The sequence below is a fragment of the Cyanistes caeruleus genome, chromosome 1 (assembly GCF_971803275.1).
Source record: "Cyanistes caeruleus chromosome 1, bCyaCae1.hap1.1, whole genome shotgun sequence".
Classification (NCBI taxonomy): Eukaryota; Metazoa; Chordata; class Aves; order Passeriformes; family Paridae; genus Cyanistes; species Cyanistes caeruleus.
The window spans coordinates 128,161,966-128,179,951 of record NC_141701.1 but is presented as its reverse complement, the minus strand read 5'-3'; the positions used below and the strand labels follow the sequence as shown (position 1 = coordinate 128,179,951).

The window sequence follows — 17,986 nt, the reverse complement described above, 5'->3', positions numbered from 1 at the left end:
ATCTGCTTTGTACAGTTTCATACTTTGCATGCACACTTCACAGTTGTGGAAGTCATAGGTAGATCTCAGGGGAATTTTTTTCTATTGCAAAAATAGATAATATTCCTAACTGTAAGAAAGATGGTAATTTTTACCAAGTAGAGGTAAATATGATACATTATAGAAATGAATATTTTTTTTCCATTGGAACACTTCCTATGTCAGAGTTTCAATAGTAATAGTTCTCCAGCTCTTTAAAACCAAAACCATTGAGTAATATATTTTGTTGTGCATCATCTTTTGCATTTCACACAAATACATTTTGCAGTTTTGGACTCAAGTAAGTGGCTATTTATGAAGGCATATGAATAATACATGTACAGCATCTTTAAATGCTAGATGCTGCCTACTTATGTTAGATAAGTATATTAAGGAATCAATTATTTATAGTTAGTTTTATAGGACCACTAATGCCATATGTAACAGTATTTAATGAACCCCTTTGGTAATTGCAATGGAGACAATAACAAAAAGGGCCACACAGGAAGTCACAAACCAGGAAAGACCTCAAAGCTCAGGAAGGGTAAAATCTCTACTCCTTTTGGAAAATTTATACTCTAGTGCAGCCTACTGAATGAACAGCATATAAAAATCATGCAAACACCAAAAAGCAGTAACATTTGTAGGCTTTTTTTATGTAGCTTTCCAAAGCTACCAGATTTGCAAACTTAGGTTCCTTTTCAGATGAGCTTGGCGAAAGCATGCAGGCAAAATGTTGTTCTAGCAAATACAAAGAACAGCCTTGAAGGAAGGGAGATCTTATATATAGTTTACTTTTTCTACTTAAAAAGTGCACTGCTGTAATTGCCTTTTTATTTTATTTGATATACATTGGACATTTTAGGCTTATTTTTTCCTATATTTAGTCCAACCTATGTACACGTTTTGCAACTCTTTGTACCTGTTCTTCTGGGTTTATTATTCTAACAAGTATCAACTTATTGGTACTGAAATTCAAGTAAAACCTTTTTAGATACCTGTGACTGTTTCTTCTGTTAAGTGTTCGTATAAATGCTTTGGAAAAATATCTGCTCAAACGTTGTGATATTGATAATTCATAAAGACCTTGTAGTTTATAAAGCTGTAGTAAAACTGGCTTGCACCTGTAAAAGTACTTGCATGGCTTTTAGTCCAGTCAAGGATAAAATTCTGTTATTTACATTTTTGTATTCTTACTGCTACCACAAATGAAATGGTTATGAGATGTTACTACCTGTGGGATGAGCTTACTGGAGTAGTTTGACCTATGTTGTGTACAGTGAGAAGTTTGTGCAAACATCATTATTATTTTAAGGTGAATGTAAATTGTCTTTCAAATATCTTGTTTCATATAGTGACAAGCTAAAAGAAGCTCCTGGGAGCATTTTAAGGACAGGATTCTTCTCACCCTGTCTGGGACATTTACAGTGGAGATTTCTAGAACTCAATGTAGATCGCTCAGGGCCCTTTATCATCAGTAAAAAGGAATTGGTGACTTTGGGGCATGCTTAATCTTAGCTGCTTTTAAACGTCCGCTTTAGGAAAAGCGGAATCACTTCCTAGGACACCCAGACTCTTTTGATTTTACCTGTACTGAAGGTAGGGATAGCTCTGCACGTACACTGTGGGCATGCAGGATGCTGTGAGCTAAGCGGGTAGATGGTGAAGTTCCAGAAAGCAGTCCCTGGAAGCCAGCACTGCGTGTGCACAGGTCTGGGCAGCTGCCATCGTGCTGGGTCTGGTCTGTAAGTGGAATTTACTGTGTTTCCAAGCCTAAAAGGGGACTCTGAGGCATGTTTAATGCAGATGGGGAAAACTGACATCTTGAAATGGAGCACTCCATTTCATTAAAAGGCATGCCATGAGGAGCCAGCTCCTTTCTTCAGTGTCTCAAAGGAAGGAGAACTTTCTCCGAGTATTACGAGTTCAGGCAGATGCTCTCTGTGCAAGGTCCTGATAACAAGAACCTGTGCTAGCATGTGTGGTAAGCTCTTCTGGAGTGAGAGGACTCTCTCTCCGCTTTTAAATCCATGACAATAAACTGTGCAAAAAAAATAGAAATTGATCTAAGATCTAGGATTATGCATCTCCCTTAAAGAGGGGAGCCCCAGGCTGTTGCCCTGCTATGATAATTATTTCTACACTTACTCAATGTTCAGTGTGTTTGTTCCTCTGTGTTCCTTCTCCCACACAGGGGATTTAATTGCTTCAGCACAAAATGTGCTCCTCAGTGATTCCCTCTGACCAGTGCCTTCTCCCACACTGGAGATTAGGTTGTGCATGAGCCTGTCATTCTGCACCACAGAGAATGTTAAAAATAAATCTCTTTTTTCTGTTAGCCTTTATCTCTCTTGGTGTGGCATGCCTTTTGGCACTCACAATGGCATTTATTAGAAAATTTGCTCCCAGTAATGAGCAGTGTTAACTGCGTGGTTAAAGCCAAGCAGAGTGATAAGTACATTTGCCTCCTTGCTTGCTGGAGTCTGAGAAAGATGGTTACAAACCCTTGGTTTGTGCTAAAATTGTAAACAGCCAGTCTGCAGGTTGGTAAAGCTGTCTGGGGGTTCAAGAATAACTATAATATATTCAGGATGAAAGTATGTAACTGAGCTCTGGCAACATTCTTTGAAAGAAATTTAATACGTCGTCTTTGTTGTATGCAAGATCTATTTTGTTAAAAATAGAGAAAAGTTATAATAGGATTTGATCACCCTGACTGGAGCATTGTAAAAAAGGGGCCAGGCACTAAACCATTGATGCTCAAATCAGGGGAAAAGCTAGTTAGCATCCCTGGCATTAAGGAAATGGATTTTCAGAAAGCCGTTCATTGATATCTGACAAACAGCTTGAAAAGGATGCCAAACCCTCAGGGTTTCTGTCAGTAGCCTTAAAATGCATTTGCATGTTTTTTGCATAGAAACAGGAGCTCTCTCTCTGTTGCCAAACTGCAGAACTAAAAGGATGCAAAAACTCTATCTAGTCCAAAGAGCTCTGAGGGGGCAACTTCACAATCAGAATTCAAATGTGTGCAACAGATTAGGAAAATTACTTCAAATAGGATTTCAGCCATATCTAAGAGAGACACAGAAATCCTGAACAGATTGGTAGGCAAAACACTACCTGCACTGCCATTAAAATGTTTGGGTTTTTTTTCCTCTGGGCATTTCTCATGTGAAAAATAGTCACTGATGTCAGCTGATCACATAGATTAATGTTGTTTAAGGTGCTACTGCTTAGTTTTCTTGATATCAAATACATTTTTTTTTTCTGACGGTTTTGATTTTTTCCAATTCATAGCAGTACTATTATGGATAGGATGAGAGTGATGGAGGAGCAAAGAAATGGTGGTCCTCCACATGCAGCCAGTGTATCCAGTGGTCCTGTTGGTTGGCAGCTGTCCTTCCTAGCTATACCATTTGCTGGCAGCTGTTGTGGATTGAACCAGAGGCCCCCTTGAAAGGGTGCCTTGCCAGCATGGGCAGCTCTGCTGAAGTGCAGGATCTTTGACAGTGTGAGCTGGAGTTTGAGCTGCTCTTTTTCCTGTCTTTTCATTAAATAGTTTCCTTGTCTGATTCCAAATGTTATTCCATTCTTTCCTTTAAGGAAAATGTTTGCAAAGACAACAAAGCATTTGGGGCCAAGATTGTGCTTAATGTGCAGGTGATGTTTTGTTGGCAGTGTCCTCTATGTCACAGGCTAACTATGCTTTTATCATTTCAAGGAGGAAGCTGATGTCTGCAGTGAAATTTATGATGGGTGAAAGCGCCATGTAATTTTTAGCAGATAATTCCATCCAGGCAGGAATATGAGCAGAGTTCTCATTGTACTAACGGAGAGTTGACACTCAAATTTCCCATGCATCGAGTGAACAATAGACTTCCATTGTGTATATGTGGCACTGCCATTGATCTGATTGATTTTGAGTTGCAGCAGAGGATATGGTCGGTGATGTGTGAACAGGAAGGGCACAGTTAACTCTTTTCATGAATGACTATATTAAACATGATTTTCATGAATGACTATATTATATTAGAGCTGTCTTTGAAACAAAGTCCTAGTAAGAAAATCAGTATTGATACTGTTAGATTACAGTTCATAATGATGATGATGTTAGAAAAGCAATAAATAATCTGCTGCTTAAGTTACGGATTTTTGCAACACTGGTGGAACACCGTAGGAAAAGTTTGGTTTAATATCTTCTTTAAAGATCTGGCTCTCTATCTGTATAGTATGACTTTTTATTTCTTTACCCTTCATTTTCAAGGCTCATGTACATCAGCATAGGCTGATAGAGATTTAAAAGACAAAGCGTATCTGTGGCTTCACATAATAAGAAAAGTGGGTTTAAGTGGTGGAAGAGGTCTTTCAGCATTTTAGAAGAAATGTTTTTGCCGAGTGAGTGTGGTTGGCATCATATCAGGAGTATTAGGCTTGCCTTCTGCCTCCTGGAAAGATGGTCTGAACACAAGACTGTTGTCAGAGTACTGTGCTGCTTCATTAAAGAGAAGCTTCCATTTGCTGGGTTGCCTGGTTTTGTGCCTTGTCTGCAGCGTCTTGGAGGAATGGCCCAGCTTTCCCTGGAAAGAGTGGAGGAGATTCCTGGGCAGGATAGCTCATAGCTTGGTGAGAGTGTTGGAGGGTTGAATGTGAGAAAGATACTGAGACTGAATTGATGGTCTGTGTGGGACTGTGTTGGTGGAACAAAGGATCCTGCCTGGCAGCTGTGCAAAGCACCTGCAGAAGCAAAAGCTCTCCTGTTTCCATTTTTTGCAAGTAAAATTATTACTTGTCTAAGAAGCATGGGCTGTTTGGGGCAGCTCTGATTCTGGTACTTGAAATCTGTTTGTGGATCTGAGTTCTACAGTCTGGCAGAGCTGTTGAGGATCATGGAAATCAAAATACTTCAGCTTCACTTTGAAAGCATTAAAGCATTATTTTGAACAGCAATAGGTTTGCTTCACAAAGGTTATTTTGTAGTAGAGGCAGTCTGAAATATTCCACATTTGGTGATATTCTGGTCTAGAATTAATTTCTTGAAATGAAAATTGTGAGTAAAATATTCCACTTCCTGCAATGTCAGTATAGGACCAGTATTTATATAGAAATATATTTGTTGTAATTTTAGAAGCCCTCCTTTTGATATAATTATCTTTTTTTCCAGTAAATAGGGTAACCATTCAATTTTCACCTTGATTTCTGTGTTTTTGTTTTCAGCAGAGTCAAAATGTCAGACAAAAGTGATTTAAAAGCAGAACTTGAGCGCAAAAAACAACGTTTGGCTCAGATAAGAGAAGAAAAGAAACGGAAGGAGGAAGAAAGGAAGAAAAAAGAGGTAAATTTGCAACACCACCTTTTAGATATCTCATGCTTGGACAAGGGGCTTGCTGAGGTTTTGGCATCTCAGTATTATATGCCCCAAGGCATCTGTCATGTGGAATGAGGTACTCAAACCCACGTCAGACTAACCTTAAAATCAAAAAGCTTATTTTTAGTCAAGAATGTTGGGGTGAGGGAATTGGCTTTAAAACCACAGCACTGTCAAATGACAGCAGTTTAGACAACATGATGTGCATGTGTATGGAGAAAGAAAAATTGATTTGCCACAATGCTTTTTCCTGGGCTCTCCTTCAATGGAAAGGGAGTGGAGAGTGGGGAAAGGCAGAAAGAGGACTCACATTTTTTCAAGCCATTACAATCTAAATATGTATTTTTGTACTCTGAAGACTAGTTTGATTACTAGCTAAGGTAACAGATTTACAATTATTATTCTCCAGTAAAGTAAAATATAATTGCAGTTGCATTTTCCTCTTCTGGCATGGGTGCATCTTTCAGTTCTGTTAAAGTTTGATTGACATATTAGTTTATTTGTCCTTGACAATATGCATTAGGTTTATCATTAAGGGATTTGTACTTCTTTTTATTCAGTCACTTAGTGGAATAGAGGTGAGAATTGACAGGGAGTGGATATTCATTTTCATGCAAAGTCAGAGAAGCATTAAGTGATTATGCTTCCTTTCCTTCAAATGTCAACACTTACTATAGTTTAAAGCACCTGTTATCCTTTACTAATAACTGGTTTCCTTTTAAACTGACACTTTAATATTGTACATGAATTTCATGGAATTACCGTGGAAATGTGATGTGATCCAAGAAATCAGCATTCCAGTTTTGGCTGTCTTTTTAATCTTTTTTTTCATTTGAGCCACATTTGTGCAGTTACAGCCCACGTCCCAGAGAGGCTCCCGGACTCGCTGGGGCAGTTCTCCACGAGCAGATCTTTAAATGGTAACGCTTTCAGTGCCCATTGCTAAAGAACTGGAGGGAAGGGGGCCAGGCTAATGGCTCAAGGGAGCTATTAAGTCCTTTCTCTTTGTCCCCTCACTCTGACTTTATGCCTCATGGAGGACTTGTGGTGGTTAAAAGTTTGCATTGTCCCTGAGAGCCCTGTCTGCAGAAAATGCTACAGTGCATAATTGTGTAAATGGGCTGTGCTGTGGGGCTGGACGTGTCCAGGAGTGAAGGGTGACACTCACAAAGGTGCTTGGCCATTCACACAGGTGCAGGACAGCTGTCTACAACCCAACATACAGTGAGAGAGTTCATGAGAAGAGCTGAGCATAGGAATATGCCTGAGCCTTGACTATAAAATCAGTGTTTCTGGGCTGGGTCTGAACTGGAGAGCATGGGGATTGCTGCTGAATTTCCAGGTTTTCTGTTGTGCCTGCACCAAGATCAACACCAGTATGAGGAACTGTACAAGTCCTCTTTTCCAACACTCTGGTTTCAGCAGAAAGGACAACCTCATTGTGGGATTCTGGCTAATGCAGGTGCTGCTACTGTTTTTAGATGCCCATAGATCAGAGTGGGAGAAGGCTAATGTGTGGAAGCTCCAAGGAGGTAGAGCTAGTTAAGCAGAGTGGGGAGGGTCCTGTGGACCCCTAGTGGGCCAAGGGCTGCCAAAATCCTAATTTAGAGGGCTTTGCACCTCTTGGAATAGAATGTAGGACCTTAAGCCACATCGCTGAAATGATATTTCATTTCATTTCAATGAAATTTCATGCTTGATCCTGAAGTAAGTAGGAAAGGGCCAGTTTTATTCAGGATAGTGATACATGTTCTACGGCCAGCTTTTATGTTAGTTGAAAAAATTTGCACCTAATGAGTGAGAAGTAGAAAATTTCCATCATTGTCCTGTGAAAATTCTTTCAAATATCCTTGTAAAGACTGGTCTTACCATCCATTTAGAGAAAAATACTGTTACTGAGATATACATTATAAATTATCTAAGTTATAGATTACCTGAAAGTATCAACATTCATTTCAAATTGTACCTAAGCAGAACAGCATATGAATATTTCCACACATATAATTGCTGGAGCTGATTATATGTGAAATAATTCCTAGAGCTGATTATATATTAAATAAATTTTTCTGTTTTCTTCTGCGTTAACTCAGGCTGATCTACAACAGAAGAAGGAGCCAGCTCAGGAAGATTCTGACCTAGACCGTAAAAGAAGAGAGACAGAAGCTTTGTTACAGAGCATTGGTATATCCCCAGAACCACCTCTAGGTATTTAAGAGAAGCACACTGTAAAGCATTCAGCTCTGCCACAACTAATGCTTTATTTCTACCAAAGCATGCTTGGCTTTTTTGATTTTTGGCTGTATTAGTGAAGTGAACTCTTCTGTTTGAATGCCTGCCATACCATTCACATATACAAGCTCATGGCATTTTGAGTACTTGTCATTGCCTAAAACATCTGTTTCATTTCTTCAAGAATTTTTTATTAACATAATGCAGGTTGGTTTTGTATATCAGCAGTGATTTCTTTTCTGATGGACTGTTTTATCTTCTCACTCAAAAATATAAGTGCTGTACTTCATTAGCCCCAAGTTTTGTTCTAAAAATTCAAATTAAGTATTTGTAAGGAGGGAGGAGCATAGTCATGTGGGAACTCCCACTGAGTTTCTTTTAAAATTAAGTAAAACTGAAGAAGGAAAATTTTAAAAACCCCAAATCACAAATGGAAAAACACTTATCAACAGACACTATTGTAGATTTTTTTTTTTCTGGTTTTGTGTGCTTGACCTCTTTTTTGGTTTTGATGTTTCACTTCTAGAACGTGAAGTATTCAGTACAGTGTCTGAGTATGGGTTACCTTGATTAAGAGCTGCCTCATTTATTGGATGATCCTAAAGATAAAAATTCCCTTTCTCCTTTCCTTTTCCCTTTTCCCTTTTTTCCCTTTTCCCTTTTCCCTTTTTTTCCCTTTTCCCTTTTCCCTTTTCCCTTTTCCCTTCCCTTCTCCCTCAAATTTGGGATCACTTTCACTATTTTAGCTGAAATCTTGGCCTCTCTGGAGCCACCAAGCCTTTTCATTAAGTTTATTGTGACTGAATCTAGGATTTTACTCCTAGTTATTCTTGCCAGTAATATATGGGAGAAACTTCAAATTTGACAAAATATTGAAGTTTTGGTTTAGGCATTTTACATTTACAGATGCCTGAGTGAATATCCAAGTAGGTAGTGACATTCTGAATTGGAATTTGAATTAATTACTTGCATCAACTAACATTATTGAGAAAAGTTACTATTTTTATAAGTTATGGTTGGATGACTGAAGCTTTTAGACACCACTTCTCAGAAGAATTGTCTGACAAGTGATGGTTAGGTGATTTTTATGTATAATAAAATATGTTTTAAAAATTATATCATTTTACAAAAGTAAGGTTCAAGATAAAATCAGACACATTTTTAATGTATAACATTTTAAATAGTCAGTTTTATGTAAGAATGAGTATATGTGTCCTTATAATTTTATTAACAAAACACATATATTCGCGTTGCGAGTTATCAGTTTTTATATCAGTTACTTTTTTTGTGTTTGATACTGCCAAAAGAATATTTTTTCTCTTTTTTTACACTCACAACTAATGTACAAAGGAGTCTAATTCCACCTTTGCACGATGCCAGGTCTCACTGTGAATATGGAATTATGTAAACAACCAGACATACCTGTAACCTGCCAAAGGGCTGTCACGAAGATGAATTCACTTTTCATGCTGCAGTCATTTCTGTGACAGTCTCTAGGGAGAATCTGCATTAAATGTTTGACCACATGGAAAATCCAAATCTCTTGACAGGTCTGTCATTATACATTGTGAAACATAACAAAGTATTCTAAAGTTTTACTCTGTTAAATCTATAAAAGAAAATGCACATGATTTAAACCAAATGGAGACTTTGCTTTTGCACTAAACCCTCTTTTTGTGTTTTATTCAATGTGGCTGCTTTGAAGAATACTTACTTTAAATCTTGACTGGAGCCATCTCCTAATTTTTAATATTTTTGAGAAACCATTTTAAAAGAAATCAGGATATTTTTACTCTTTTATTTATTATTTCTTTGCTGAAGAGCTTTGACTCGGGCTGACCTTGAGCTATGAACTTCTTTTCCTGTTTCAGGAAACAAAATTGCCTTTGCATGAAATATGCTTCAAAAGCCCTGGCAAGGCAAAGAGAAAATAATTTCAAGTGCTTGGGCAAATAGTGTGTAAACCAAGGGAAACTTTTCCTTGTGTGTTGAAATCATGTCCCACCCAAAATGGAAATTTTTCTATGACCTACATTACTTAAGAAAACAATCACCAAGTAAACTAATGTGTATTCTCAGCATCTTTGGGAAATGATTTTAACTTAGCTGCATTTCCTTATTTAGCTTTTATTTTTTTATGTCATTTCCACACTGCAGCCTTAGAGCATATCTAATGGACACTGGCTTTTGATTTAAAATCAGAATTTGAAAAGTATGCTTGTTCTGTTGCCTACTTGACTTTACCAGAAGAGTTCACTTAGTTTTTTGACGAGACAAGCCCCTAATATTTCTTCATACCTTTAAAATCTTTTGCAAGTCAGCTTCAAACCAGACTCAAGAAAACAAGTGCTGTTTTATTTCCACAGGTTAGCTTCTCCATTGATTAGCTGTAGATTCCCATTGGGCTTTCAGTCCTGTCTAAATACATGTCAGTTTTAACACTTCCAGAAGACTTAAAATTCACTTGACTCTCTTCCTTTTCTTTTTCTTTCCTTCCTTATTTGCTTTCACCATTTCAAACTCTCCTACTCATTCATCCACTATCATTTTGGTCCATTGGTTTTGATTTGTCTGACACTGCTCTTCATCAGTGCAGTCGCTGCATGTGTTAACATGGGATACCTGTTATTTTCATTATTTAGTCCCAACCCCTATGTCTCCCTCTTCGAAATCAGTGAGCACACCCAGTGACGCAGGCAGCCAGGACTCAGGGGATCTGGGACCCATAGGAAGGTAAGACACAGAGTTAACAGACTTGAATAAATGTGAGGTTTTTTTCACTTTGCTCTTACTTCCCCCTTTTTTCCTTGTCTGCTGTAAATAAGAGCATGCAGTATTGAATGTGTACTTTTGTTTCTGCATTGTCCACTGGGTGTTACCCAGTAAGAGCGGTCTCAGATCTGAGGCAAGTAAATGCATGCAGCAAATGGATCTTAAGCTCTGAGCCCCAAACCTTGTAGTGAAAGCAAGAGATTAATTTACACTTTTAAAATGGCCTACAGAAAGCTGTCATGCTGTTTGGAAATACATGAAAAAAAAGGGAGATGTGCCCAGAGGTAAAACCTGTTATTCATGTTGAGTTATCTTTGTTCACATAATCAGTCCCCTTGGAATTCCTCCTCATGCAACACCAGGTTGCCTCAGGTTCCTGAGGCTGACTGCTCATTGCAGTGTGCCACTGAAAGGGGCAGAGAAGAGCTTGGACAGGAACAGGCTGAAACATCCCAGGACCCACTGGCAATTCTGTCTTGGAAACTCTGGATATTGGAGAGTTTCATGAATAACCGATGGGAAGCGGCTCTGTTCTTGTTGTAAAGTGGAATTTGTGTGAGGGATGGAAATAAGAGTAATCTTCTTATTTTTGTTTCCATGGGAGAAATAAAAAATGAAGTGGCAATCCAAAAATAATTCCTTCTCTGGAACAGAAAATAAAGGAGAACATGAGGATGCTGTACAAGCAGCTATACTGTATATTTTGGGAAAAAATAAAAGATGTAAAAGATGGAACCTAATAGTTCCTTTTGTATCACACTAAATCAAGATAGAGCTGAGCTGCCAGCTCATCCAATTCTGTGAGCCAAGACTTTGCTAATGGCTTGAAAGCAGCATGTTTGCTTTCTGTAGTTAACAGTGCTCAGTAGACATCAAATCATACCTCTACAGACACAGACTGCAATGTGACAGAGCTTCAGGTCACCAGATTTCACACCACACCAGCCTTCTGCTTAGAAAAATCACACTTCCATAAGCAGAGAGTTTGTTGTGTCCCCTTCAGCCAGATGAAAACACTCTCCCTTTCGATGTGGATACTGCACAGCTGCTATTAAATCAGCTCAGCCCCGCTCCCAGGACTACCCTCTAGAAGAAATGGAGCTTGTTAAGTAAAAAGATGTAGCGGTTTAAAACACAGAAAATAGTGTAATTCTGCTTTAATAAGTAAATGCAGTAGATTTCCACAAGACAAAATTCTCTGAGTAGAACAAAAAAACCTTTTTAAGCAAAGTATAGCCTGCTGTTCAGGATGAAGCTATTTACTGCAGTCCTGCATGAAGCTCTGACAAAGCTGGGTGGAGACTTCTAAATTCCTGCTTTTCCTCTAATGGTGTAACTGGTTTACTATTAAGGTAAAAAAAGGCTCTTGGAAGAATTTATTTGGCTGTTACCCACTTTGGCTCTCTGTCAGCAACACGCAATGAAAGCACATGACCACGTGTCCTTTCAGAGGAGAATGGAGTTTGTCCCCTTCTTCCGAGCTCATGACATTCTGCATTGTGAGCTTTCATTTTGGAGCCATTTTCCGGCTTCTTGAGGCCGTACTAGGAATTCGGTGGGAATCCTAAGACCTTGCTTGTAGTCTCCCAGTTTGCTTGGCATATTCCTAGGTATTGAAAGGGCTGTGCTGTGTGCCAGGAAGGCTGCTTGCAGATCTTTGCCTGGAGCGACTGGTTTGTGGTAATGGAAATACGATAATGTCTGGTCCAGGCCCTGGGGAATGTGTGTAATCAGTGGATAGTATTGAGTGGCAATTAGTCGAATTAGTGTCACTGGGTGCAGGTAGATGTGCTCAGCATCCGTGTGAACAGGTGCACTCAAGCCTGCATGTGTGATAGAGTGGTCAGGCTTGGCGAGGAAGATGCTGATAGAACTGTCATCACAGTGGGTAAACAGGATGAAACCACCTCAGCTGTTTTCTCTGAGTAGTGCACAGACCTCTCATCTAACTTACTTTATTAAACTTATTTTACTACATATATTATTGCCTGTTGACTACATATATTATTGCCTGTATAGACAAGGTTATCCTGCTTCATTTTAATTTATTTTTCCTTTTCACTTTCTGTGATAGAGGGGGCACTTCTGCTGGATCCCCTGTCATGCCATCATGCTTATTAGATCTTTCACTTTTCTGTACTAGGCTGAGCTCAGGCTTTAGAGGAGAGCAGATTAGTTTCAAAGCTGCTAATGCCCCAATCTCAGTGATCACAGCTTGTCTGTTGTTGCTGCTGCTAACTGCTGCAGAAATAATGAGCTCACACAGCCTGGCAGAAATCCTGCGGGCAGTCTGGTTACTCATTGCTGAAGTGTTCCCCAGAGGAAGATGATGGATATTAAAGAAAAAAAAATAAAAAATAAAAAAGCTGTGAAGTCACAGATTTTGGCTCGTTACAGGAGAGAGGCACTGTTGAAAGCTTTGAAGAATGCAGGAGATCTTCATACGTTCCTGTAAGAGGGAACATATTTTGGTACAGAACTAGGTTGTGTTCATACTTCTTTGAGTTGCTGATACTTCTGGTAGTTGTCAGACTTAATCTGTTGGTCCCAATATCACCAAGTATATCTGAGATATGCTTTGATCAGCAAGCATCTGTGATTTCTTATATCAAAGTGAATGTAGTTCAGCCAGAAACACAGATTTATGACATCTGTTTTTCAGGAAAGAAAATTGATAAACTGAGAGTTTGAACGCTGCTTAATTGTAGTCCTGGAACCACAGATCTCACTCAGTCTTACTTTGCAAGATGAAAACTGATTACTAACTTGCTCACCAAGTTTAATAGTTACATAGGAGCAAACAGGCTCCTGCAGCAGAAAAGGTGAAAAGCAAAGCAAAGTATTTGGAATTGAAGTTGGAGAAATACAAAACAGAAAAAATTCAGCAGTGAAACAGATTCACTGCTAAAACAATTTACTTAAAGAGTCTGTGGGATCTTCTATCAGTGGTCATTTCTTGTCCAGGATAACGTGCCTGGCAAACAGGCAGACAATAGGTCAAACAACAATTCATTCATAAAGGTTGTACAGCCCTTTTGGTGCACAGGAAGAAAAGCTGCATGGCCACAATAGTCACTTCTGCCATGCAACCTACAGACTAGTAGTGCTGCTATCCTTCAGGACCATTGTCCATTATCTCTATCACAATAGCCAGAGCAGTGTTGTCTTCTCTCTGATTCACTGTATTAGAAGAGGAGGTGTGGACTTTGTAATAGAGGAACCATTTCTATCTTCGGCATCCCAGGTTTCTATGGGTTATTTTTTTGGCTGATTAATCTTTAGTACCATTTTCCTATTTGTCATAACCTTTTCACTGGAGAAAACATTAGGTTTGAGCAGCATTCCAGATTCCCTTTGAGCCATGACGGCAACTGTAAGAATAAGCAGATGTTAGATGTATAACTGTTCTAGAAACTGCTGACTGAATGTTTTCAGTTGGACAGGAGAGCCAAATTTTTATATTTTTTTTTGTGATCTTGGGGATCATATCTGGGTAGCCAGATGTGTGTTAAACTTTGATTCTGGTGTTGTTCTTAGTTACCAGGCTGCACTGAACAATTCACAGGAGTTGTTGCTCAGAGAACAACTTACCTGTCTCCACATTGCTTTACACATCCCATTTTGCTTTTCTGGATGCCTGTGTTGCTTGTGCTACACAGATGGGATGGAAAAATGACATAGCCTGAGCGGATATCCATCTCTGAATAGATGGGTCATTGGTTCACAGAGCTTTCTTATATGATGTAGTCAGATATGACTCATTTTCCATAAGACAGTATTGCAGGATTGCATAGAGATTCTCCTTGTAATAGAGTATGCTTGGCTCTTTCAGGATAGGTGTTTTGGTTTGTTTAGCATTTTGTAAGCATTTTGATGATTCCCTATGTCCTCTTGCTGATGGTCAGCTTATGCATACACAGACATGCACAACTTCAGTGTAGATTTGAATGCATATGAAGACAAGGGCTGAGGTAAAGGTGTTTGCTGAGAGCTCCTGTGCTGTAGCATAGTGTGAAACATAAATTTGTTTCTACTAAAATAAAACTCCTTTGTAATAAGTATGTACATCTCCCTGGATACTCTGAACTTTTACTACCCCAGTGTGCTAGAGAGGATGCTAACTAATATAATTGAGCCACAATGAAACAAGCCCATGGAGAGGCAGGTTCTGCTGCTCAGCATACCTTAGGCATTTGTAAGTCTTGTCTTTGCAGCACTCACATGTGAATTCTGAGTTTGTTGTCTGAGGAAGTGCAGGAGGACAGACCTTGTACAGTGCCTCAGAGACAGGCAGTGCAGTATAAGGTTTTGTGGGCTGAGCAGCTCCCTAGAAAGACCTCGTATCCTGGCTCAGGCAGGGTCCATCTGCCCTTTGCATGTCAACCCAACATAAGATAGCAGAAATACATCTGTGCTGGGAGGAGGTGCTGCTGTGGCTGGGCAGCCTTCAGGGCTCACACCAGCCTGCACTGGTGTGTGTGCCTGTGTCACCTACAGAGGCTCCTGTGCTCACCTGGCATGTGGCATGCTGGGAGGAGTTCCTTTTGGGGACCAAGGGGTGATTCATCTCTGTGGCCCAATCTGCCCTGTATCCTTCACTGCTCCTGTGTGTTCCTGGCAGGGAACAACCTCCATGTGCTCAGATAGCTTCACTATCCTCCAGTAGTAGGTTTGCACAGTAGCATCTCATTTATTGTGAATTGTGTGTGTGTGTGTGTGCCCAGTGGAGTGCCATGTGTGCAGCACTTCCCGCTGTGCATTGGGGAACATGAGAATCCCATCAGGCTGGGTGTAAGGTTTCCTACCTGCCATCTGCTCACTGAACAGCACCAGGCTCAGCTGTCTTGGATGTGTAAAGGTTAATGGTTGCCCTTGCTTCTGCAAGAATTTTATGTGTGTTCTTTTGCTTTCTAACTTGTGTATTTTGCTGTGCGTAGGTTTAGGTAGCTGATTATTTTGTGGGCTCACATAAAGACAAAGGCATTAATCTTCTGGTGGCTTCTTCCAAAGGATGGTTATTTCAAAATGGTGCTTTATCTGTTGTAAAATAATGTAAGCTGGATTATTTTGTGCTGTTTCTCTCATAGCCCATTGGACTGTGCTGTGGATTTGTTTGGTTAGAGCTACTCATTCTGTAGTTAATTGTTCTGATTTGGATTAGGGTACAATGTAGTACTTGGTTTAAATGGTTCATATGTGATTTATGTTGTTGTTCCTTTGATATCACAGGTTTTGTGATAAGTTTTATGCACTGAAATTGATTAGTTCAATTCAGTGTATGAAGCATACTTGCAGTAAAGCAGGGTTAGCCCTTCTTTGGATGAAGCTCTAAATATTTAATGAAAAATCCTGTGAGAATGCGTTTGAGCATTGCATTAGGTAGCAAAGAAAACAAAAGATAAAGGGAAACTGAATTTCTCAAAGAGAGTTTGTAGCAGTAATATGCTGGAGAATTTAGATCATTCTGGAATCCTGATTGCCTCACCATCACCAGTTTTTTTTATTCTGCATAAAATACATAAATGAGCAATCCTAGAAATAGAACAGCTGTCTACAGTGCTGGAGCACTTTTCTCTGAGGAGCAATATCCCCTTTGGCTTTGGCTCATGGCATGATATTTTTGTCCACTACATCAGTTCATCTTGCAGTCACTGTGACCTCTGAATGTTCCCAGTTGTATTCCAGAGAATATAATAGCAGCTGTCACATTAGGTTGGATGTCCTTACTGGTAAAGAGTCAAGAGTATGTCTTCTTCTCTCTCATTCTGTTTTGAAGTTTGCTGACAGTCTGCATTTCTGTATATTTTCATCAGATGATCCTGTGTTCCTTCCATCTAGCATGGCCACTTTGAGCCATTTTGTTATAAAAAGAAATACACTAGAATATGTTTTCTTTCAATGTGTTGATGTTCACTCCAAAATTATATTGGCCTGGTGCAGGATATGATTCCAGTTCTTTTTCTCTGCAGCATATTGTTTACTCATTTTTGTAAAGATAATAGGTGTTCTGATTTATAATGCGGTATCTAAACACACACACACCAGTCTTGTGTTAATCCCACGTTACTTCATGTCTGACTGTCAAACACAAACATTTCATGCTTTTCAGATACACAGTCAAAAGGAAAGAGATAGCTCTGGAGCATCTGGGCACCAAATGAGTCAAAGCATGTCATTATTTTATAGTTTTGTATTTAATCTTGCTCCCTGTCAGTAAAAAAAAAAAAAAAAAAAAAAAGCTATCTTTACTCCAGTGTGTTCCTACTACATAATATTTAAAATCAGAAAGATACATTTTGTTTGATGATCTCTCATGAGTACATCTGCATGCCATCAAAGTGTTTGGGTTCTGTCTGTTTTTCCTGAAAAATCAGGCTTGGAAACTCAGCTTTAATTTTCAAACAGCTTCTTAACTAGAACAATAATATAATACATCAACAAGCTGAAGAAAGGGTATTAGAATGCCATTCTCTCTATTAAGTGTCTACTTTTCTATTTAATTAGACAGAAAAAGAAGGCAAAAGAAGTTAGATTCTGGTCTCTAATTTGTGCAGGAAGGTTGTATTATTGTATTATTGTAGCAGATGACCTTTAATTGTCCATACAGCATATTTCCTATGTTCTCTTTAGCTGTAGAAAGCATCTCTCACAGACATTAGCAAAACCATGTTTTCTGTAAGACCTGCTAAAACCACTGCCAACAGAACCGTATTGCCTCGGGCTTAGCTACTTTATCATTAAGCAAATGCATTTGACAGGTTCTTTGCCATGATGCTGTTTCATCACTGCCACTCAGCTTTGCATTACCAGCATTTCATTGTGTTACCACATTCAGAAATGACAGGGATCCTTCTTCACTTGTTCCAGGACAAGGGGGCCTGTGATGTATTGCCTCAGAAGCAGCAGCTGTAACAGTTATTGGTAGTGGATTATTTTCTTTATGGTGCTTTTTTGTAAGATCAATTTATATGTACAAAATGCTTTCTAAATGGCTGATTTAGTGGCATACTTATTTCATAAATGGGCTGAGCCAAAGGGAAGTACAGAACAATGTAAAGACTCTAAGGGAGCTACAGGAAAGACTGAGGGAAAATAACTACTTCATGGCAAACTATGCTTGCATGGTGCTTTATTCAGACAAAGAAGGATTGTAACCCTAGGGACTGTTGTGTAGTCTTTCACAGTGCAGAGTCAAGAGAATTTTTCTGCTTGGTGGCTATAGATAAATGGGATAGCCTGTGGGATGCTGTGTTGCCACTCTGTTTTTGTGGGGCTTGGTGTGTGCCATTACATGGTAGGACAGAAATTGATAACACCCGGCTGTTACATTTTTTCCCATTAAACTACCACAACTCTGTTGTCAGGACTGCTTGGCACACATTTCATTTCCAGTTTCCAGCAGACTTAGAGGCCAAATCATGCCTTAAGCCTTCTTGACCTGAATGGTGATGGTTTCTGTGAAGCAGTGACAGTGTCACCTCCTCCCCTTGCCTGGGGGGACCCCTGGCTGTCTCTGCTGTCTTTGGCCTAGGAACTCTGCTGCTTTTTAAAGTGAAGCTGCCATCTCCCACACTTCCCAGCATCAGCCTGTTTACAGGATAG

The 17,986-nt window shown here is 39.3% G+C and overlaps 1 protein-coding gene across 10 annotated transcripts in view; it reads left to right on the top strand.

Moving 5' to 3' along the window:
* The window catches only part of DYNC1I1 (dynein cytoplasmic 1 intermediate chain 1), a 184,100-nt gene that overhangs the window by 11,866 nt on the left and 154,248 nt on the right, over nt 1-17,986 (top strand). For 2 of the 10 annotated variants that reach the window (XM_086856827.1, XM_086856873.1), the window contains exons 2-4: nt 5,233-5,350; nt 7,474-7,588; nt 10,255-10,345. In XM_086856827.1, the coding sequence (XP_086712953.1) occupies nt 5,243-5,350; nt 7,474-7,588; nt 10,255-10,345 (314 nt within the window). In that variant the 5' untranslated portion in view covers nt 5,233-5,242. Of the gene's footprint in view, nt 1-5,232; nt 5,351-7,473; nt 7,589-10,203; nt 10,346-17,986 lie in introns of all 10 variants that reach the window. The other 8 variants (XM_086856831.1, XM_086856884.1, XM_086856889.1 and 5 more) reach the window with 5 other exon arrangements.